The sequence below is a fragment of the Chelonus insularis genome, unplaced genomic scaffold, assembly GCF_013357705.1.
Source record: "Chelonus insularis isolate UGA/USDA-ARS -01 unplaced genomic scaffold, ASM1335770v1 contig_359_pilon, whole genome shotgun sequence".
Lineage (NCBI taxonomy): Eukaryota > Metazoa > Arthropoda > Insecta > Hymenoptera > Braconidae > Chelonus > Chelonus insularis.
The window spans coordinates 200173-226067 of NW_023276523.1; the positions used below are offsets into that span (position 1 = coordinate 200173).

The following is a 25895-nucleotide window of genomic DNA, read 5'->3' on the forward strand; positions in this document are numbered from 1 at the left end:
TGGCTTAGCCGTTAACGGCAATCATCTGCTTGCGAATAAATGTACGTAAAGCATTTATATGTATAGATATAAAAGAAGAAAAAAATCAAGAGAGAGAAGGAGATGTTGTTCTTATGAGCAAGCAAAGAATCGTTAGGGGAGCTGAGCATGTCCATTCACTCCATAACATCGAACATGTCTTTATAAGATCTTTAGTCTCTTACAGACTTTCTCTCTTCTGCCTATATTGTACTCCCTTGTGCTGATTTAGTCCTAGGGCCTTACAGCAATCGTCGACTTCTCGAGATTTGCGTTGGGCCCACTCAACCGAGTTGAGATTGTTTAGTGACTTCGAGTGATTTTTTAAAAATTCAATTGCCGACCCTACCACTCACCTTTCTCATTATGCTTCTCAACTGCTTATTCTCCTATCGTCATTCTCTTATGTCTCTTTCGTTTTTTCTCGTCTCGACTTTTTTTGCAGCCTCACACGATAATTGACTATAACATCTAACGGTCAAATAACTGATCTTCCAACCAATCAACACTTTACTCACTCGAATCTTTCAACAAAAATCTATTCAATTTGAACGAACAAATGATTATTATTGAAAAATGAAAAATTTTTCTTAATCATATCCTGCTTAAACCTACTTGTCAATCACGAGCACACTTTTGTAAAATTGTTTCGCAGTTAACTTCTTACACTCTTTTCAGCAGGCGTCCTGATATGTAGGAGACAATTCGGGGCGTGAAAAATTATTAATAACGCTGCTAGAATATATAAGGGATAAAAGGAATCGCGAACTAGAGAGAAAGAGAGAAAGAGTGATGAAGTTTTAGGGGACGCTAGGAAAGAAGGAGAGGGTATTGTGGGGGTGGCAAGTGTTTCTGTCAGTTTAATAGCTTCGTGCTTCCCCGACTATCGTTGCTTCTGCAACCCACCTCCCCCCAACATGCTGCGACATCGTCACTTTACGTGTCAGAAGTTATACTGCGTATAGAAAACCCAAAGCTTTTGATGGTCCAACAACCCTTTTATACTCTTCCGATATAAATATGAAAAACTTATATGTGTGAATATAAACTTATTTTGATTTCGACTATTTCTAAATCTCGTCCATTTTTGAAAAAGTTTAGTCATTTTATTTGCAATTCGATTGACGTTATCGATTTTAGTTGTTAATAAATCATTCGGATGGTCGAGAAGAATATTATCGGAGTTCGATGCGATAAATTCCAATCTCATGACTTGTCTTAAGAAATAAGCAATAAGAATATTATATATATATATATATATATATATAGGAGACTTAAAGGAAATAGGCAGCGCGAGTTGTGATATCGTGACGTTTTATATACTGGTGTAAATCAAACACCAAATATTACAAAAGAATAAAAGTGCAGAGGAGGCAAAAAGGCGAAAGACCATACGTGAAGGATTACATACACGCGTTGCTTGTATATAGTAATAAAGAATAATATAACTGCACACGACACATGTCTTAACTATATTATGTAAAATATACCCACATTTATATACATAAAATTCCTTTTTTTGCGTATTTGATACCACAAGATGAATATTTGTGTGCTTTTTTAAGCTCAATATTTTAAACTACTTTTACAGAAGTACAAATGAAAAATTCTTACCTATTTTATAACATCATCCTAAAATTAATCAATTTATATGGAAATTTTATAGAGTCAAAATTAATTTTATAAAAGTTTAACACTAAAAAATACTCACGTAATTGTATCAATTAGTTTAGTGAATTTTTTTCTAAAGTTGAAATTTTTTAGAAATTTCACATTTTATTACCAGTTTTTTTAATCTGTAAATATTAAAAAAAATTTTTTTTAATATTAAAAACAGTTTAAATGTTAATAGTCACCAAATCATATTTGATTTGCTTTTTCATTTATTTATTAAAAATCTATTTTTTTTATCGTTTAAATCTGTAAAAACATTGACTTGATACTCCTCTTCCTCTTCATCTTCTTTCTCTTACTGTGTTTTTTCTTCTACAAATTCTTCATCAATTCTCTCGCTTTCGCGTATTCTTCCGAAATGCATTTCTCTCTATCCAGTATCACGAGGGATGCTGTGATCCAGTAGTGGGGATCAAGCATGCGATAGGGGTGGCTCCGCCTGCGAGCCAACCAGCGTTCTGAAATAAACTGCTTTGCCACACCCCGCGAACTGTCCCTAGAGCTCCCTCGGGAGTCGATGCCATCCTCTTCTCAACTGATTTCGGATCTTCTAGTCTGCTAAGAGCCAGCTGACACGTCGTAGCTTACTCTGTTCGTTTAAATTTTGTTCTTCATCACAGACGAATCATCCTCCTTTTTCATGCTCTACATCTTTTCTCGCAGTTTATTATTGTTTTTACTCATCTCTTCATCATCTATCTCATCAGTTACACAACATGAATAAATTATAACAAAAAATAAGGACAAATTAATCAATTATGGATAAATTGTGACACTTTTTAGTTCATATAAAGACATTGTGATTTTTTGTTTTGTGATTTAAGTGTTAGTGACATGTAATTCTAATCATTCAGTATTATATTTATATTTAAGTAATAACCAAAATAAATCCACTTTAATATATAACTATGGATTTGTCGAAACCAAAACATGACTATAACTCATTTGGTAAGTTTAATTAATTTTGCACCAATGTCATTTACGTGATTTCAATTTTGAATTAATTATTATCAAAATCAAAGCCAAATGTATTCACATGTTATTTGGTTTCTAATTGATAAAAATTAAATTAACACAATAGAGTGTAGATAATATAAGGCTTAGTGATAATAGGTTATCTTCCAGGATACTGATGAAAATTAATGAGTTTATTATCCATTGCAAATTATTGACAACAATTTATATATACATTTTTTTGCTTTAGTGAAAATTAATAATAATTATTGAAACAGTAGTGTACTTCTTTAAATATGTGTTTTCAATTTACATGAAATAAAACAGTAAATAAATATAAATGCAAGGAGGATAAAAACAATCCGTAGATGATTTAAAAATTGGAATAGTTAAGGGGATATATTGCGTATCACCAGGATGTCCTTTGCGGTTGAAATGCGGTTGTTTGCGCGTGTGAACAGCCGTTATAGAGCAATCTCCGTCGCTCTTTTGATACTGCTAATTTGTTGATTTATCTATTGAGTTTCCCGGGGATCTAATAAGAGGAAAAAATGATTAGATTTTGAAGAAGGAAAGTTGTATCAGAAGACACTAACCCCTAAATTATAATTCTTCATGTAATACAATGACAACAACGGGCTATTATTATTCACACCAATATCTTTTGTATTAACGATATCTTGATTAATCTAGCAAACTTCATAATCATTCCCACGCAGTTTTATTATTTTACAAGTAATTCTTTTATAAATTCCACTTCACGGTATCATAATAACTTATATATCATTCTCTTGATGATCATCTTTTAAAATAAGAAGAACCAACTGTAGACATGAATATACAGGAGTTGAAGTACATATTTAAAGTACACTTTACAATATTACACAAGCTGTCAAGTGGCCAGACAAAGTATCATATCTGACAAACATGTCCAACGACACCCTCTTGTGAATCAGAATCTTTTCTTTCATGTTAATCCTCTTTTATACTGTTTACATTATCGATTAAAACTTTCATAACAAAAAAGACTCTTTTCTATTGTTTAGAAATTCAGACAATAAGGATGTACTGAGAAATACTACTTCTTACGCTTAATCGATTATTTTTATTGAAATCCAATATCGCTACATTAATCATTCTATTCTTTAATTTTTACAAAGTTTGTTATCTCAAAAAAGTAATTCACTAAGCCTTTGAAATTATTTATACATTTGTTAAATAATTAATTAATAGTTTATATTAAATTGACTAAAAAAGAATAAATGCTCAGTGATAACGGACAATTTTATTTTCTGTATATATTTATGTATTTGAAATGTCATTAAATCTAGAATTACTTCCTAGAATATTGGATATTATATTTACAAATTTATTTTTATCACTTCATATAGAGTTATTTTTTTGAATCAATTTAATTTATGACATGATATACGATGATATTTTTTGAGACAGTGTGAAAAAAAACATATCTGTATATATGTATTACAATAGGTGTGCATCTCTCTTGTACTTGATATATTTGTCATCAAAACGCGCCGGTCTCAAATAAAACGCCGGTCTTATCGCTCGAAACAGTTTCTATACTCTAGCACATAAATACACGGATCCTCAGCTTAAATAGATATATATTATTATACCGTGGGAGCTATAAAGACACACACGACAGTCCTGATTCTTTTTCCTTACGTGGCATGTGCAAAAGCAAAACCACAAACAGTGTGCCATTGTTGTGATAAAGCCTCTGCAATTATTTCTTATTATCTTTACTATTAAGAGAAATTGTAGTCTACATTTCAGTATTTAATATTTCGATCATTTGAATAAACTAAGATTCTTAAAAGTTATGATATTGTATGATTTTGTCATTTATTTCACAATTGCTATTTAGTTATTGTTTGTAATCTTTCATCAAAAATATTCTTTCATTGAATTTAAAATAAGAAAGTGATAGATGTTTTAATCTGAACCTAAAAATAATATTTTGACTTGAATGAATCATTTTATTCAAAAAATCCAATCATGAATTTTTTCGCTAGCTAAGCTTTTTTTTATTGCAATCAATTTTCTTGTAAAGTACTTCTACAAGTATATAAAAATTGATTCATGTTTGATGAGAAATATTTATATAATGAATTTTGACTTAATTGTGTTTCATTCATTCTAGGTAGCAGCGACGAAGGTGAAGTACCATCAGGTGGTGGTGTCATTAGTAGCGGTGGAGGTGAAGTTGTTGACAGCTCAGAAATGGAAGAATGTAATGAACATTCCTATTACAAACAAAAAAATATGCACCCACATCCTCTATACTATCCACACCCTCAATGCACTTATAATAAAAGTGATAATTTTTTGATAGTTACAGAAAACTCATCGATAAAACCTAAAATCGATGATAATAAATCCTGGGATTTGTGTATTCGACAATCGAGGCCAGATCAACCATACGAATCAAATTATCGTACGTTTCACTAATTAAAAATTAACTAAAAAATGTCTATGAACCTAATTCGTAACTAAATTTACAGAAGAAACGATAAAAGACGAGCCAAAAGATGGAGATTGGTTATCACCAGTACCAGAGATTGAAGTAGAATACTCATCCTACGGAAATCCCTTAGTTAGAGCAAAAATAAAAATTCCAAAAGGTGCTAGATTTGGACCATTCTTAGGGAAATGGGTCAGTGAACCACACAATCTGCGTTACGCATGGGAGGTGAGTGTTTTCGATACTTCAATTCAGTCCAAGTATTATATAAGGATATGATTTTGCGATGTTATATGAGAAAAAGATGTCAAAGGGGACGATTACGTTAAAGATTCACACGCAAATCTTATCGGATATCAAAGTAACGGGAATTGGAGCCGTTTGAAAGATGATCGATCTGTTTATAACTATAGGGAAGATTAAAGAAATGTTAGTCGTTCGTTTAGGACGCGCTCAACCACCAAGTGAGTTGCTTTTAATCCTCCAAGTATTATCCGGCAGATGCCGATGACATAGAGTCGTCTCTTCTCGTTCTCGACAGGCCCACCTGGCTCAACAACAGTGTTCGGAGTGTCATCCATGCTGACAGATCTGTCAATTGGCTCTTGGACACCTACCCGTCAATAGTACAACCCAAATTTCTCAACAAATATGTCTCTTACATTTCGATTGACTGAAAACATAATTTTCCATTTCAGCGATTCATTATAAAGTTAAAATGGATCCATTATTTAATTATATCATGCGATTATGTATAGTAACGTGTGAAAGGGTTTTTCCAGAGATATGTATGTTCTATATGGTACGTTTGAGTAAAAGGTGATAGATATGATAGTGCGGGAGGTAAGCGCATGTCGCACTGACAAAATGTAAATGGCACTATCCATCTAAAACACGACAAAAAGGCTGTTGGACCAACTGTCGACTGGCGATTACAGGATCGATTAAAGCACACTACCCCTTCGTTTCGTTGACCGATCTATCACGTCTATACGCGACATACGTTCACGTTCATTTGGACCATCAGAATGAACTTGAAAGATAAAGAAAGAAAGGCGATGAGTTGGGAACTCTGAACGATTTTTTTTTTCACACCATTGTTCAATTCTATAGCGTATTTATTATTCTCATTTTTAAATACTTCCTCGTCAAGGAATTGATTTTGTTAAGTACCAACTATTAATCAGTCCCAATAACTTTTTATATGTTATTACATTATTTATGCTAGACTTGTATCAATGAATGTAGGGTAGAGTAAAGCTAAGAAGACTTAAGAGTCTATCACCACATTATCTGTGGTGCGAAATAACCTTATTTCATCCTAATTGTGATTAGTTATAATTCACGATTGAATATTGAAATTCAATAAGTCTGATCTAACAACATCATTTAAGTCAAACGTTTTGACTTGAATGGTATTAAAATACTCGATATCAATCATCCTTTTATTTAAAAAAAAACTGTAGCACCAAAATCAATTTCTCAGGTTTTCTACATTACAAAATAAACCCTCAAAAAATGAAAACAGAAACGGGCAAAGTTAAAAAAAATTTTTAGCAACACTCAGTTGTATATTGTGATATTCATTCACCTTGTTTATTCATTGACAAATCAAAATAGGGGTAAGAAATTCAAAGAATGAGAATTTGAAAACGAAAGGATTTGCCCTCAAGTTTTTGGCATTGGTATATTACCTCACCTGCCACAAGGATTGGCTCTTATTTTTTCGATGATCTGAGGGTACAAAAAAATAGGAAGGCTCGGGAGAACAGGGGGAACAACACGAGGGTCACAAGAGAATGAGAAAGACAAGAGCATGAATATCTCGTATTGGTTATTTGTTGTCTCTGTTTTACTTACGAATATAATATGTAGACTCTCGTAAGTTTATAGTGTGCGGTGACGCGTAATCTTACGATACGGCGTGCCATGATGGTGACTAAACCAATTTTTAGCTTAGTTCAATCACGCGTAACGTCTCACTCTTTTACCCCTCTGATACTATTGCGTGAATGATTTAACGATCTCGATTAAATAAATTATCTTGTTATCTCTTTGCGAATAATCTTCTTTAGTATTATTTTTTTCTGGCGAAAAATTTTGAAAAAATTTTTATAGAATATGTAAATAAAATATTCTGATATTCTTGATGCAAGATCAAATTATAAGAAGAAATTTGAATATTTTTGCCAATATATTTCTATTTTTTATGTTTAAATGATAGTTTTCGCACGTACCATAACCACTAGGCTCTATTTTCTTCCAATCTGTACCCACTACACGTATTTTCTATATGAATGGCTCACACGCATCATAGTGACCTAGCTACCACGATACTTTTTTGTCAAATCGTGTGGAAAACCACACAAAGACCATTATATTACAAACGTATGTCGCTGACAAATTATATTGATGATATTTCTTTCCTGTCCTATTATATCCCTATAGTTTTAATAATATTTTAATAAAACCTACGATTACGCATAATTAAAAATTCATTTATTAATGATTATGAAAAAACATACCAGGACTTTATAATATACGTTATAATAAACAAGTTATTTATTCAGCTAAACTTCATTCTCACCTTTGTGATCAAAAGAATAGAAAAACCTCAAGAGTTTTAGAATTTTCAGCAAATTGTTGAAAACTTACAATTGCACCCCGTGGTGTATTGTAAAGGCGATTACTCTTAAAGAACTCAAACGAGTGGTCAAGCCTCGGAAATGATTTAACAATACCAATATTACGCGAGAATTGAAAATTCAAATGATTTATCTCAGTAGGCTGAGCTCAGGTATTTCTTATTCTCATTCAGTGTAAATTGTTATAAAGATATTTAAATCGATATTTATTCGCAAGAGAGAAAGAAATCGGTTCTCAAGGAATAGGGTTACAATGTGTATATATTCTATTGGCCATTAAAGTTTATGTATTTAAATTTAACAAACGTTTTTGATGTGATAAAAATACCGAAGAGAATGTAATTCAAGCAAATGAGAAGTTATAAAAGTCCACGAGAATAAGCTGAGGGAGAATTGGCAGGAAACAAGTGACAATCAGACCCTTGGAATTTTTCATTGTCACTTCGTCAGACGTTGACGAACCTCCGTAACGGATGTCAAAAGATCACCGATGGTCATCTCACTAAAAAGACCGGTCAATTTACTTTCACTCGAATATCCTTTAAAAAAGTTCTTCTGCTCTAGGTTTCACTTTTTTGAGTAAAATTTGACCCAAAAACAAAAAAAAATCTTATGAATGAAAACTGAATTAAGTCTTGAAAAATCAAAATCGAGCGTAACTTCTTCAAAGAAACTTTGTAATTTATATTTCGCATAAGTCAATTATCACTTCATAATTATAATAGAATTTATTTAAATATTCTGAATTAAAAAGTACAAATAAACAACATAATTACAAAAGTATATTTATCTCAGATTTATCTAGAAATAAATACAATAAGAAGCGAATCCATGTAATTATTTGTCTTGTTGTAATAAGAATATAAATGTATAAATAAGCAAACTCAGAGAACCTGCATGTATGACTTAATTAGAATATAATACATAATAAACTGATACAGGTCTCGCTTACAATGCAAATAATGACAAAACGAAATGCAACATGTAACTTGTCAACTAAGTTGTAAACTAACTAACTAGTTCTATTCTTAGGATCAAGTTTTTTTCATCTTATATTTCATCTGAATTGACAGTTGTTGCCTGCACCTTCATTGCATTATGTAAATAGAATTATGATATACTTTCATAATGCTGGTAATATACATATATGTGTCTATTATATCATTCTGAAATTTACATTATTTTTAGGGCCAAATCATGATAGGTGTTTTGCCACGTGATAATCAAGTTCGAAGTTATTCCAATCGAGAATAAATAAAATAGATTAAAGTATAAAATTGATCTAAATTAGAGCATTACTACATAATTATTTATAAATATTAAATCAATATTTTCGTCTAGATCAGTAATCTATTCAATAAAAATTAAATAATTGCAACTGAAGTTATTGATAAATTGAGTTCATTAAAAAATTTGTCATCGTAAAGTTATATGTTTGGAAGATGAGTGGAAACACAAGTGAAAAATGATACAATAAAGGATGATTAAAATGGAATAATAACCAATTTAATGGTGTTGTCATGTTAAGATTCATCATAATCTAGTAGCATCTGCTGCTCCAGTGAAATAACAATGAGACATAAATCTCATGAGAAAGGTATCTAAATGGTTGACTGCAACACGTGTTACCCATGAGCTCATGAGTCCTTGGGGTCATCATCATCATTATTAACATGCTTCAGTGAGTGTCGACGTTCTGCCACCCTCGACGTCTTTCTTATCACCCTTCTCTGTCTTGCACGTGCTTATTTTCCTGTGCTACCCTCCCCCTTTCCTCCTTCTCTTATGCTTTATCCTGGTGTGTACGTCATCTGGGCTCTTTCTCCAAAGTTGGACCAAGACCCAAGCAGCAATTGCAGTGACGAAGGGCGATTCGTGTGTAGGAAGCCGTTCTACGACGTCTCCCAACACCCCCGACCGTAGATTTAATTGAACTTGTTCGCAACTCATAACGAGAAGTCGAGTAAGTGCAAAGCTTGGTTATAATTTACGGGAAACAATCACTGCTGCCTTTGATGTTTCGTACTCGATTGTCTCATTTCAGTCACACCGATCAGACTATCCTCTATATTTGTACACACATACATGCACACATTCACCTACACTACTTCATGAATATACATAAGGTGAAAAGTAAATAGCAATCATTATCAGCATGACAAATAAGTGACAGATAATACACGGAAAGCATATCAATTATTTAATTAACAAAACTTCTCAGAGTATTTTAATTAATTATGTTCAATTATTCAAACTTGTTTTTCAATTAATTTGATCAATTTATTTACTTATTTTAATTTCATTTTTCAATTCTTTTCATAATGTCATTTTTTAATTAACTAGAGGAAGAAGAAAATAAGTAATTTTATCTTGAAAAATATTAAATAATTAATGAAAACAAAATTGATAAATACTTTATATCATTATGAATGCAAGCAAAATGTAAATTAACATTCTGGGGTATTACGTTGCGATAGCTCCTGTTGGGTTAACATAACTAGGCACACACGTCAAAGTGCACAATAACCGAACTAGTCTGGTCCATGAGGCGAGTTACAGCCTAAAGTCAATATATACTGTACATACCTACGAATACAGACTATAGGTTAGTACTATGCCTCGACGACATTGCATAATTGATGTTTGTACCGTTGTGGAAGAAGAGAGAGAGAAAGAATGAGAGAATGAACAAAAAGGATAGATGAAGCAAGTCTACGTAGTTTACACCAAATTAATTCCCTTTGTAGAATAGTCTAACAATTATAACATTTTAACTTTAAATAATGTAGTAAATATATACTTATTAGATTTGTGTCTATGTAAAATCATAAATTACTGTTTTTTTTTAAACTGCGCATAATTGGGGAACTTTCATGTCAAATCCAAGTCGTCTAGTGCGCAAGGTAGGGTGAAAAAAATGAAGAAAATATTGGCAAATTTTCTGGTAAATAGGTATCTAATGATGGATCATGAAGGGCTGTTTTTGACGCGATTCTGATATAATTTATACTGTTAGATACTATTATAGGGTAGCTTCCCTTGAGAGTTATTGAGAAATAGTTGTAGCGAGGGAGGCATCTGCTGCGTGTTAGATACGGATCGAAGAGCACAATTTCATCATGTTATTCTCTCAAAAAGTCAAGTGGGTCAAAGCATTTTTGTTCCCATATTTTTATTATTTGTTTGAGATATACTAGAGCCATAAAATGATATACATATGTACATAATCTCAGTTGATGAAATATTTTATCAACGTAATTCAATTACTGAGACGTGTTGGTTGTCATCGTAAAGATTGCAGATCCAATTAGAACACCTCAAGCTTAATTTGCAGCTTGTCATTCAAATATCTTATAAATTTTGATCGTTTATATTCTGTGACTACTCTCATAGTCTATAATCTTTATGTCACGCCATCGTACTTGTTTAATTTTTTACACTCGTCAATCGCTTCAAGAGCTTGAAGTGATATTTTCTGCTCTATACTATCGGTTGAAGAATAATTAGCAGTAAAATATATTCTGCTTTCAATAGTCCTTTAGAAGATTTAGTGTCCATCTAATACATGAAAAATTTATTCACGGTTTTTAATATTGATAAGCCATATTATTGATTTAATAAGAAATTTTTTATTTTTTTGATATACTTCACAAGTTGTAGAAAATGGTTTTGATTAGTCAAATTATATGAACATTATTTCCGCACGAGTTACACTACTTTAAAGTAAAAGGACTTCAATTTTCCCATCTGATACTAATAACAATTATTTTTTATTTGGAAAGAAACAGTATAATTTCAGTTTTTAGATCATGTCATTTTAATTTCCATTGACGCTTTTTAAATAAATTTTCTTACAAAATTTTATGTATTTTTTTGAAAGAAACTCATTTTTTAACATTATACCAATATCAAGATATAAATGATGAAAAAATAGATATGGACAATATACTTTTATATACACTTTATTTCAATCCTGACTGAGTGTGATGTCAAATGCTACGGATGAAAGTACATGCTGTGAGCACTAAAAGCATTTCTGCGTCAAGCATCAAACTTGAACTATCATTCGTTCATCGATCCAAAATATTCATATAAATAATTCTCATTTTATTCTATCATTTTTTTCTTCCCTCACGGTCACTACCTTTTGGAAAAAAATCTTAATGACAAGTGATTTATAATTATAATTACAGCGTCAAATAAAAAAAAAATCTTGAATAAATTTTATTTCATTCAAAGAATTATCGACTTGAGCTGCGGTGACAATGAGATCAATATCTGTCAGTAATGTCTCTATTCTTATAAACACGTTCCATGAGGAAGATGTACAATTTCGTATGAAAGCAGGATAGATTTTAAGATGACAATCAATGTGGTAGTATAATCCATCGTACGGTTCTATTCAAAGTGATGCGATGTGGAACGTTACCGATTAGGAGGGATCTCATTCAAGCTTTCCATGCACTGTCCATTTTGAACGCCATCAACGTAGTATTTCAGCAAAACCATCAGCGAAAAATCTTTTCCGGATGCCTTCATCTGGTGGATAGGTTTTGTTGAAGGTGTGAGGTTACAAAAGCAATGATTTTGTATATTGTTAAGACAGACTTATACCCCATACTGTGAAAAGGATCTTCCTCGTGTCCTTGCTTATGATGAGGATCTTGGACTTGTAGGTGCACATGTACAGTTATGAATGGCTTATTATACTAAATTCTTCAGTTTTTCATTACATCTTTAGTAAACCAAACTTGCATTTATAAATGTGATGATACAACAACAACATAACTGGACCCTGTTGTGATATTTTGTTTACTAATTATTTTGGTTTACAGCATGATGCTTATAATCCATAATAATCAAAGTTATCAATTATCATTTTAATCATATCATTTTTAAATTCGTTTATGTATGTACTTAAAATCTAGTGGTATAATTAGAACAATAACTCAACTCTGGGATAATTAAAAAATAGTTATTAATTAATTTCAATAAGCATTGATAAACTTGCATCTTACCAGTCCATATTACTTTATCTAACTTGTTAAATAATGGCTGTAAAAAGCAACAAAAAAAAACTTATAAAATGTAAAGACTTTTAGTGATTTCAACGACTGTTTCGAGGGTTTTTGGAGATGCTGATTACAAATATAAACTTCGTTCACAAAATTCATTTGAAAGAACTTATTCATGACCGCTAAAAAAATAAATTCATTTTAATAGGATTTTTCTCAAATCATCAAAAAATCATTTGAATATTATTTCCAAAAATACTACACCATTTTTTCTCATGAGCATGTGTTATCGTTCATATTCTTTCTTCTTTTGTTAACAATAAAACCTTTATAATTCCTTTAACTATCGATTTAATCATGAAAATGTATATTTCCTAATAAAAATCTATTATAAATTTTTTCTTAAACCATCGTAGAACTTCCAATTGTGTAGAACCGATTGGAAAATTCTTAGCTAGATAAATCTATCCTCCGAATTGTCTGTACATGTCTAGGAGTAGATACCGACAAAGCATGAAAGTTCCTGCTGTGAGAAGATTTTCAGATCTTCCTCTGCAGTCTGTAGAGTTGTAAAATTCTAAAAACTGTATAAGCAGAGTGAAGAAAGAAAAACTGATGGAGAGCATATCCCTTGCGTGCTAGTAGATGTCAAGTTAACGCATCATTGTGGACGATGTGACAGACTGAGAATTTTAATAATCTGTCCTGTATTACCTGGTGCAATACAGAGCAAGCTTGGCCATTGTTACTTGAGTCGTTCGTGCCCATTCGAAAGGAATACATCTTAAAGTTCTTTTTAATATATACCATAAAAATTGAATACATTTTCTAAATGTTCTTCTTCCTCGTTATATAATTTTTTTTTTAATATAATCAATCATTAAATAACATAAGGATAGTCACCGATATTTGAAGTGAAATGTTGCATATAAATTTTCAAAAGTGAATGATTTAATCGTGGATAAACTTTTACAATGTAGAGTATGGATATAAAAAATAAAGTGTTGAAGCGTAAACAAGCAAAAGCTCATCCCATGTTTTCTGAAGATTTAAACGCGAGGTAAAGAGACGTATTCGGTTCAATGCAAATAAGGATTATCCTAATAATAAAAAATATCGGAAGCTTGTTCGGCTTATTGAACATTAGAGAGTGTATTAATTCAAGCAGAAACTCGATGAGTAACAAAACTCTCTATAATACTATCATATATATCCCTAACTTATCCACTTGGGTTGAAGAATATTGATTTTTGAAAATGCAGTTTCTTATCATAACCGACAGGTGGTATAAGCATGAACAGAATAATTTTAAACTTACGACTATTTATCACTTTTATTTTTTAAAGGAGTTATTTTCAATTCAATATCATGAATAATTATCATCATTTCAAACATTATCATAATTACATATTAAAATTGAGTTTTATTCATCCATATTTTTAAGAAACACTACCCCCTTGTTCATGATACATCACATTTTTCCCAACTAAAAAACCTAGTGATTTGTTTATTTTAATGGAAAAAGCAATGATTTGTGATAACAGAGTATGTTTTTCTACATGCGTGATATTTTCTCGGTTTTTATTCCATCAATCATTAATTTATTTAAATGTAAATAGTCAATAGAGCTTTATTGCCAGCAATAAGGTGATTCTCACGCCTCAATTGACAATTGGTCCAAATGACGACAAGTGCAAAAGAAAAGTAAGAGAAGGGGACGAGCAGTGGTTAACGATAAAACTTGACGATCGTAGTTGTCCTCAGGGGTTGGATGCTAAACTTGGGGTGACTCTAAATTGAGGGGAAATCGCGACGCTTGGTTGGCCAAGCGTCGCGAGACCGTGTGCGGTCGCAAGACAATTGAAAAAATCACTTGTCTCGAGCTAAAAGCACTGGATAGAACTAAAGAGAAATGTAAAATGATGATAGGGATGGAGGAGGGTTTTTGCTGCAAGCGTTAGTCCGTTAAACGCAATGTTCCGGATCTAAACATTACCTCATTCGCGTTCCAAGTGTTCCTGAAAGCTTTTTAACTGTTTTATTTTCTTTTTTTTTCTACTTTCGACAGGTTCGTGCCTCCGGAAATGGAGTCCGAGGATGGCTGGATGCTTCTGATGAAGCCAGTAATTGGCTTAAATATATTCGCAGCACTAGCAAACTCCACACTATTAATATGCGCCATGTCTTAATTAGAGAACAGGTAATCATAAATCAACTATTTTTTTTCCATCAGCATAGAATGCTTCATAATTGAACTTAATGCAGTAAATAAAATTTCAACTATATTTTATAGCAAATTAAAAATATCGTTCTGGAGAATTGTACTTATAATGAAGTTAATTATTATCATAATAACTGAACATATCGTTTTTACATTTAACAAAAAATTGACAATTATTCTACAAATACAACTAGTTACATTAAAATGAGAAATAATAATTGCTAATTGATATTTTTTCAATACACCATATGTTACTTCTATTTAAATAAACTCCTGTTGTCAATCTTACAAACAAACACAAAGTAATCGTAATAACCATTGCAGTCACGTAGCCAATAATTATCATACTATGTTTGAAAAATAATCATTAAAGCACTGTAGATGTCGTAAGGAAATAAAATTGCATGATATTGATCCTTGGTGTTTAACGACATCCAGAGCCCAAGTACATATTTTTTATGTTTAGAGACAGCTTGAATAAATTGTCTTTGTTATCTAAAGTCGTCAATGATACTTGAATGTTATTTTTTCACAAATCATTATATTTAATTAAAAACTTTGCTTTAAAAATATTTATTCAAAAATTTTAACAAATTGTCAAAAATTTAAAAATATATTGCTTTCTATTGATACAAAAATAATTTTATAAAAATTAATGAAAAATTTTGAAGAATAGTATTAATAATTAATGCATTTTTCAGATATGTTACGAAGCTTTGAGAGACATTGCAGCTAAAGAAGAGCTTTTAATCGCAAAAGTGCCCATCCAACTTCAAGATATATCAGACGAACACTTAACGGAAGATAGAATTGATCGCGAGGCTGGTGAGAGTGGTAAGGATATCAAATCCTTGAAAATGTTTTGTCACGTGACCAGAGTGACTGTATAGAATATCAGAATAATTCACTATGTCCTATCTTATACATATCAATACATGCTACTCGTGTGCATACGATTATTATATACGATGAATATAGGCAGGTGGTATAGTAACACAATGATGAGGGCAAATGGAGGGTAAATCGTGACTCGTAAAAGCCATCACGACACTCGTCATGCTTCTCTGACTGCGTCGTGATTCACCTGGACTACCGTTGAGTATTACACCACAGTTAGTGCACTGTGTTCGCGTTGATTATCTGCGCACGAGCCCCCGCGTGTGCCAGGACGATCATACTCACTAGATTAGTTAACAACGTACCTTAAATTTGACCCCTACTTTGCATGGGATGTTTAATCGACCCTTTTGATAGTGTTACGATTTTTTACATCCACAACATCGTTGTATTTTACTATTTAAAAAAGTTTCGCTCTGACAAACAAAATAAAATCATTTTAAATATTATAGGAGGACTTTTAAATTATAATTCAACTGATTCTTCAAATTTATTTCATGTACAAAAGATTCTTTGGATTTTATCGAAGAAGTAGAAGTCAAGCACTATTATACTTATTTATTTTTTTATCTCAGGTCATGATAATCAAAGCTTTTAATCTACTGTTTTTAGATTCTTGGACAGAACAATATTTTTATTTTGCTTCATGAACTTGATTTATTTGAGTTGAATATATGATTAATTTTATTTTGTTTTGAAGAAAAAATGATTTTTATTTGAATACAAAATATTAAAGTTATTAGAATACTAGGACTCACTTTTTTACATTATATAAAACTCAATTATTTAGATTTTCATTTAAAATTTCTTTATTTTTTGATAATATTATTACATAATTTCAAATATATTTCTTTTATTTATTTTTGAAAAAATATATTAATAATTGTGATTAGTAGTAAGATAATTTATAAGCTGTGAGGACGAAATAGTTATGTCATATTATCAGTATTGTAACTTTCCTCCAAGGTATAAGTATATAACAAGTGAAAGAGGGTGAAATGTGACAGCCAGATGTTGAAGTAATTAAAACTGGGCTTATTATCAAAATTTTACGTTCTACGACTTTAGATTACGTCACAAATTTCGTGAGTAGTTTCTATAATGTTATTAAGTACAATCAAGTAGAAGACTAAGAAATAGAAAAAAGAAGTGAAATACTTATTGATATAAAAATTTGCAAAGTCAACATAATTATAATAATGAGAAAAACGGATAAAAATTATCTGATTGATATAAACAATATTAACGTAAGTGAAAGTCACGAGCACAAGTTACCCCGGAAATGGCATCGGCTGGTTCCGGTTAAATGTTTACGCGTAATTACGGTAGCTCTACTATCTCCCCATGTATGATAAATGAAGAGGGTTGTAAAGAGGGCGTAGGTTAACGGATCAGTCAAAAGCTTTATGAACTCAAGTTGATGACTTTAATAGAAATCAAAACACAAATTAACGATTTTTTATTTTTCTTATCAATGATTTTATTTATGATGATACATCAAAAATTAAAAAAACAACTTTTTTATTTCAATTAAAAAAAAAAAAATTTTTTTTTTAAAACTATTGTAACTACACTAAGAATATCAATTAAGTTAGTTAAACTTATGAAGACAATGGTGATAACTTAAAAATTAATTAAAAGTCTTGAAGGACTCATTTACAACGCCCCTATCGTCATAAAAAATAAGTAGGGGTATGACTAAGGAGTAAATTTAATTTCTTCAAAGATATAAGAAAGTAACTTTCAGAGAAAAGTCAAAAAGATTGATGATTACAATAATTATTCTCTATATATATTCTCTTAAAGAAACTGCTTTATAAGTAAACAAATTTTTTTTTTTTTTTTTTTTTTTTTTTCAAATTAAAATTAAAATTTTATATTACTTTCAACAAGACTTTCACAAAAAAAATAATTTATGAATTTAAATATGTTATTATTAGTAGCAGATTGTGTGAGGAAAGAATTCTCCAAATGATTTCTAATTGCGTAATGAGGACGAGAATAATGATGTCAAACAAACAGCACACACCCCATTTTCTCTACCCCTTTCTTTTGGAGCATCTGCGCCCATAATCTTCTCCCTAACATCATTTTTTTTCTTCATCGTCTGTCGTACAAGGAGAATGAAATTCGCTTTTACACGCCTACGTGGGGTGCACATACACTTATGCATTGAGACGTATTCAAATGGCACAGCATTTAATATAATATTCTAACGAGATAACTTCCTCACATTTTGCCACGTGTCAACGAGCGAAAACTGGATTATTAGTTGTATGTATGTTCACACTTTTATTTCTAACATAAATCAAAATAAGATGTTGATCTTATAAACATTCGATAACTTCCATTGTTCCATAGAAATATTGATTATTTATCAAAGCAAACGCACGATTATCTTCCATTAAATACAAATTGATCATATAAATAAATTTTTTTATTGTAACTCGTGGATTGTTTTTTTTTAATATTAATAATATCAACTTCAAAATTTCGAAAAAAGGGAATGTATTTGTAGGTTTCACTTCTTGTTGAACCCACCGTATTTCATACGAATAAATGAAAATATTAAACATCAGTGAGCTTTAAAAAATATATCCATTTGAAGGATTACAATAATTTATATAATTTTTATTGACGATTAACACGCGCGTAATCAGGGTTCTACAAGTTAGAAAAAAGTACAGGGTGAAAAAAGGGTACATTACAAAAGGCCACGCGACATGTAGTCCGAGGGAGGATGATTTTCGTTCACCCTATCGTATTCTTGTATAATAATCTACTCCATCCCATCATGCATCAATATGACCATATCTGAAGCTTATTTTGCTGTCTCATAATACATCTACTTTTCTGAAAACAAACGCACAAATTTATCAATCAATTTTGTTCCATTTGACTTCACCAATTTTTTATTGTTTAAATAAAATATACTTTACTGGTTATTATTTATAATATTTTTATATAAAACAGTAAGTCTACACGTGTTGATATCAAAAGGAATAACAATTAAGTAAAAGGATGTACGACTAAAGTAGGAAGGTTGTTAGAACATTGATTTCCGTTACTTTTTCCCATGCAACGGCCAACTGACTTGGCAGGGGGTGAAGTCGAGTCTTGGATGCCCACCTGTTGACTTTCCGCAACGTGACTCCAGACAAGTCTCTATTATTAAAGTTCGAATTAACATAATATTTTCAACTGTTAACTAGTGATTGGAATGAAAAAATAGGAACCATATTGATATTTTTATAAGTTATCTTTTCAAAATCAATAAACATCAAAAGCTCATGTCATACATTTCACTTTCTAAGAGAATTAAATTTCACTTATTTTCATTCGTAAAGAAATATTAACTATTGGGCTTTAAATTAAATAAAATTTTTGTTATGGAGATGATGGGAGTCTAATAAATTTATTGGTATTATAAAAAAATTACCTTGAAATTTAGAATAAACAAGGTTGAGGTAGAGTAATCAAGGGCTGTACCCTAAATTGTATTGTTTGAATAATATGTTTTTTTTCATCATTCAGTAAACAAAAAGATTTCTATGATTGTCATTAATCGGTTGATGATGAATCAAATATTCTTTCAATATTTCTGTGATTAAAATAAACTTTACGAATCAAAATAGGAAATATCAATGAAAGGTTGAATATATTGGTCTAATGTTGGACAAAGATACTACCAACCTTGAGGAACTTAAAAAATAATCTACCTATTTATTATTTCAATAAAATACTTACAATTGTGAATCAATATGTATATTTATCATTTTTTATTTTTGGACAATTTAGTTTTAAAATTATGTTATTTAAACTTGTATTAAAAAAGTTATGTTAAAACATGGGTGCAAATGACTGTGAAGTATAACATTTTTCTCACAGTTTTGGAATATTTCAAGGCTACATAGAACTTCAGGGTTCATAAAAATGTCTTTCATGCAGAAGCATGGCATATCATATAATTTGTATATCTGAAAGCACGAAAAAATACCACACAGGGGGTATTAAAAAGTCAGGAAAGCAGAGTGATAGAAACGGAAGAGTGAAAAAGGCCGGAAGGGATAGGTGATGGTTAATAGTGTACGGTACCGTGCCCGGTTCCCATGAAGATCTGTTGGGGGTAAAGTTAACTCTCATAACATATGGTAGGACAAGTGTACAGTAGGAGATTTAAATAACCGTTGAAGTTATCAATATGTTTCATATGACGACATACTCTTATTTTTACAACTCTCTCTTTACAGACAATGTCTATAAATAATAAAAAGAAACGATTACCACTTGGAAATAGAATCGAATAAGATCTGTAAACATAGAAGATGATTGAGTATAGCGCAACTAAATCTATTGCACACCGCATTGAGTATATAATAATAATTCACCTAGAATAATAAATCGTGTTATGCCGCTTTAACGTTTCTCGGTCCCTTTTGATTCTGCTGTCATGACATTCGGGGGTGCAAGTCGCTGCGGGGGCGACTAACTACAATGTAGTCTCTTGTGATTGGCTAACGCATTGAACTGCTTTTACCAATGGCAAACAGTCCTGGTTACCCCCTATAGTGGCATTTATGTTATAGGACAACTCGGTATCCGCGAATTAGAGCATCATTTCATCTATTGTGTTTGTAGTCAGTAGTGTGCTGGATGTTTGAGGATCAGCATACCAGAAATTATTTCATCACATACACATCAATTGGTATCGCATAATAGCATCATTTCTCTCGGTTTATTACATCAAGTAATTATTTTTATTGAATTACTGATAATTTATAATTAACTTTGTTTTCGTTTTTCCCATAGTTATTTTTTTATTGTTATTGTATATACTTTTTTTGTGATTAGACGCTTTGATAATAAATATATCATCCTCATCGTTTTGTTATTTTGTAATACGTACTTTTTTTAATTTAATTATTCATATAAAATGTCTCATATTCTATTGTCACGCTAGAGATAGTAACACAATTTTTAAAAAAATTACCATTCTATTATTTTTATTCAATATTAAAAGCATAAGAAAATATTTAATAAATGTTTTTTTGTTACAGCATCACAACATAGTGAAACTGTTGATGACGATCGAGACGACGAAGAAGACTGTGAAATTAGGTGTACTGTTTGTGATAAACCATTCCTAGATCTTGATCTGTAAGTTCAATACTTTTTATATTCTTTTTTTTTATTCTATTTTATGTCATTAGTATTTTATAATCGAACCAAACGTGAGGTAAAAATTTAATATTAAAATATTAATAATCAAATAAAATTGCATTATTCGTAATTCACCGAGTAGCTTCCATAATCAGATTATTTATCATGTGTGTTTTATAATTCATATTTTAGTTTAAAGAATTTCTTGTGTTAGCAATGACATATAAATGTATTGCAATCATGAATAATTTGATCAATTTTAATAAAATATTTATAAAGTGCAAAAAAATACACATATGTCACACGTAAAAACATTGAAATCAAGTTGACAGTTTGTTTTAATCAATTACTATTATCAATTCACTATGTAATTTTCAATAAATTTTGTTGAATTTCATCTTTTGCAATAATTAAATTCAATTGTATAAAACAACTAATTATAAACCGAATTAATTCAATAATTATATGTTAATAATAATAAACATTTATCTACAACATATAAATGTATACATAAATTCATGCTAAACCATAATAGATACATCCCTAAATAATACTTGTATCTTGATCAATGCTATATTTTTGATGGATAGTGAAGTGTCTAAAAAATTTCAGAGTCGCACCTGTTGTCAGACTCGAGATATCTGTGTGCACATAAATGTGAATATATTCATAAGTGGTATCCTAATACATGTATATGCGCGTGAAATTCTCAACGAGATCTGCATGCGGGCCATTATCATCTATATATATATCATCAGTGTTCGCGTGCTAGTAGCTCATCTGGCGCGAAATATCGTCACCGTAGAGGCACTATCTCACCACGAATAGGCTTCACACGATACGTCTAAGGGCCACAAAATCAATGCTCTCACACCATAATATCCTTTTGCCGAAGAATACCTTCATGTATGAGGGGTGACGATCAAACGTGACGGCTAGCCCGTTTAGAGAAGCGAAAAGGGGCTTTTATCGGTGCGGAAGCTACTCGCCAGTCACGTATAGTCATCATCTTAACTTCCGATTGACTGTCGCGCCGTCTTGTCGGCAAAAAATTGCTAATACTCAAATCATTTAATCTTTATCTTATTAATTAATTGTTACATTTGAAAATATCATCATTTTCATTTGCTCATAAATAATCTAGTTGTTTGAGGGACAACTGTCTTTTACTTCATTAACATAAACGTATTTTATTTATCTGAGTTTTTTTCAATTGTATACTTGTTGATTAATTATTTTATCTAAGTATGTATTTAACATTTACAGATTAGATAAACACTTAGTAACGGGTCATCGTTATCCAGCTGACCAGCATATTTGTGAATCTTGTCCAAGGGCTTATTCTTGGCGACCTCTTCTAGTTCGTCATCGTGCAATTGTTCACGGAGATCTCCGTAAATATCCTTGTGAAAATTGTCCAAAGGTATTACTTACTTAAATATTATTAATTTAATGATCTATAATGATAGTTGATAAAGGCATTTCCAAAGCTAATAGTCGAACACGCCACAGGTTTTTACAGATCCGTCGAATCTTCAACGACACATCAGGTCCAATCACGTAGGAGCAAGAAGTCACGCTTGTACAGAGTGTGGTAAAACATTTGCTACAAGTTCAGGATTGAAACAACATACTCATATACACAGCAGCGTAAAACCATTCCAGTGCGAAGTTTGTTTTAAAGCTTACACGCAGTTTTCCAATTTATGTCGTCACAAACGTATGCATTCAACGTGTCGTATGCAACAGAATTGTCTTAAATGTGGTCAATCATTCAGCACAGGAACTTCTTTATCAAAACATAAACGTTTTTGCGATTCAACTACACCTACTGGAACTCCACGACCACCTGGAGCGATGCCACAACTACCAGTCTCAGCACCAAATCCTTTTCTCGTTTACCCTCGACCACCAGTTTCTCTTCCTGGTGGACTTTCTTTTTATCCACCCAATTTAATGACTCCGTATCCTGGAATATTTCCAAATACTCCTAGTTTCTTGAATACACCATTACTGTTTCCACCTAAAATAAAAGATGAATTAAAACGTAGTGACAGTCCGAAAAAAGAAAAATATACTCCACCTCCAGTTCTACCACAGTCTAATAAAATATCTCCATCAATGGCTGAAGAAGCTACATCAACATTTAGACCATCTCCAGCTCGACCGAGTGTTCAACGCACTCCTGACAGCGATGACGATATGAAAAAACCAGATATAAAATCAATTAAAATAAAAGCAGAGACGTCAGAACCTACATCATCGACAGAGCAGACCACTACGGATCAACCACTTGATTTAAGAATTTTAAAGAAACGTAAGATACGTGAACAACGTGATGAAACAAGTCTTAGCCCAGTTCCTTCTATTTCTGTTCCTCCCTTACCTCCTCCACCACCACCACCATTACCATCATTACGTCAAGAATCAACATCTTTGGAACTTCAAAAAGGTATAGAAGAAGACAAGATGCAAGTAGACCTTAAGAATATTGTGAGCCCTCAGTCTTCGTGTCTCAATGTTTCACAAGAACAACGACCAACAAATACTTCACCTCACATGGCTTATCCAAGACCAATTCATCCAATGTTTTTAGAAGCAATATATCGAACGCCTAGTACAACATTTGCAGCATTTCCTGGAGGACCACCTCCACCTAGTGGTCCAACAGAATCTCACTTACTTTCATCACTTCATCCATTTGGTCCACCGCGGCTCCCTTTTTTAGGCAATATCATGAATGGATTGAGCGGTGCTGGACCAGGAGAAGGTTATAAATTATTAGCTCGGTCACCATTAGGTGCCTTTACCAACATGAAACCTTTCCAAAATTCAGTTTTAACGCATCATCACCCTCATCATCATACACCTGGTAAAATAAAGGATCGTTATTCATGCAAATTTTGCGGTAAAGTCTTTCCTAGATCAGCTAATTTAACTCGTCACTTACGGACCCACACTGGTGAACAACCATACAAGTGTAAGCATTGCGAAAGATCTTTTAGTATTTCTAGTAATCTTCAACGACACGTTAGAAATATTCATGATAAACAAAGACCATTTAAATGTCCACTTTGTGAACGTTGCTTTGGACAGCAGACTAATTTAGACCGACATCTAAAGAAACATGAAGCAGATGATGGTAGTGTAGTTGTTTCTGTTGCTGATTCACCGAGTAGTAGTAACGATAATGAACGAGAAGATACGTATTTTGATGAAATAAGATTATTTATGGGTAAAGTCACATACGGTGGAGATGCTGGCTACGGCTCACAACTTTCTACGTATTTACCTGAAAGTAGATTACATGAAAATAAAAACGAAAGAGATTTCGATGATGACGATGATGATGATGAATACAGTGAAGAGGGTGCTTCACCACTTGAAGAAAATGATGCATTATCGCCACTAGTGGGGAAAGAGTCACCACCAACACAGCAATATGAACTTAAGTGTAGAAATAAACAAGAGCTTTTAAATAATAACACTACTGAACCAGTAATAGAAATTTCAACATAGTCCTAAAGTCAATTATTTATTAATTATTATTAAATTATATTCTTTAGTAATACTTCTAATTTTTGAATGGTTTCAATTGAAACTATATTATAATTATTTAAAAATAATCATGGCATCATATTCGCATCTGTTCAAAATTCCAATAGCACTTAATGTTTTAATGCAATTGTATTTAAGAAAGTGCTCTGTCGGTGGCTAGTATAATAAAATATTAATCCGTACTTAAAACGGTTCGTGATATTTAATTGTTCGTATGAAATTTTTTTGTTTGTAGACAATTTTCAAAAAATATGAATAAATAAAATTTAAATGCATTAAATACAAACAAAATTTTTATTCTTTGATTATTATTAGAGAAGAAGATTCATTGCACATTACTTTATCATGCATTTCATACAATTATTATCATTATTACTATCACTATCGTCACATTATTATGATTATTATTATTATTATTATTATTATTACTATTATGATTGTTTTATTTTAATTGTTAAATAAATATCATATAAATTATTTATCATCAACCATTAAATACTAGTATGAAAGAAATTTAAGATAATTAAATTAAAATTTGAGAAAAAAGACGATTGCCAAGAGTTTACGCATCGTTGTGATAGCAGATACGATAAAATCGTTATTATTTGCAAGTATATATAATTAAAAATGTAAACATGAATATTAAAAATAGATGATTAAATAATAAATAAATAAAATGCTTAAATGGCGAAAGTACTTTTGAGTTGAGTGAAAAAATAAATGATAAACAAAAAAGGTGTAATTAAAAAATTGTAATTGAGTTCCTGTACAAATTGACATTAGAAAATAACATTTGTAAAATATATATAGATTTATAATTTTTATTAATTTATGAAAATATTAGCGGTTTATTGTGGTAGCATTGCTAAAAAAATAATTATGAAAAATAATTATTAATCAGAATACAGTAATTATTAGTAAAACGACCTATTCTAGATGAATAAAATTTAAATAAGATTTGTTTTTTTTCGATGATTGAATGTCAAAGAATTGTTTACATGTACATGTGTAATAAATTTTATAGTAATAAGAAGAGTTATAAAATCTTCTGTTTCTTTAAAAAATTTAATTAACACTCTAAACATATCTCTTCTGTCTTAATAGTTGGTGATAATATATCATATTAAGAGTTATTTAAATATAAAATCAAAAGGTAATATACTTAAATAAAAAATTATATTACAATCTTGTCTATCTAAACATTCTGTATAAAATCATCTGTAATTCATCATTGCTATTATCAATAATATTATTATTAAAATATTAAA

The 25895-nt window shown here is 31.1% G+C and overlaps 1 protein-coding gene across 3 annotated transcripts in view; it reads left to right on the top strand.

Annotated features, from left to right (window-relative positions):
- LOC118067023 (transcription factor hamlet-like) overlaps nt 1-25527 on the top strand; it is a 46395-nt gene extending 20868 nt beyond the window's left edge. The window contains exons 1-9 of one of the 3 annotated variants that reach the window (XM_035083533.1): nt 2548-2640; nt 4811-4900; nt 5003-5104; nt 5172-5359; nt 14860-14991; nt 15714-15846; nt 20967-21066; nt 22336-22492; nt 22567-25527. In XM_035083533.1, coding sequence (XP_034939424.1) covers nt 2601-2640; nt 4811-4900; nt 5003-5104; nt 5172-5359; nt 14860-14991; nt 15714-15846; nt 20967-21066; nt 22336-22492; nt 22567-24588 — 2964 coding nt within the window. In that variant the 5' untranslated portion in view covers nt 2548-2600 and the 3' untranslated portion in view covers nt 24589-25527. Of the gene's footprint in view, nt 1-2547; nt 2641-4810; nt 4901-5002; nt 5105-5171; nt 5360-14859; nt 14992-15713; nt 15847-20966; nt 21067-22335; nt 22493-22566 lie in introns of those variants that run through there. The other 2 variants (XM_035083535.1, XM_035083534.1) reach the window with 2 other exon arrangements.
- The last annotated feature ends 368 nt before the right edge of the window (nt 25528-25895 follow it).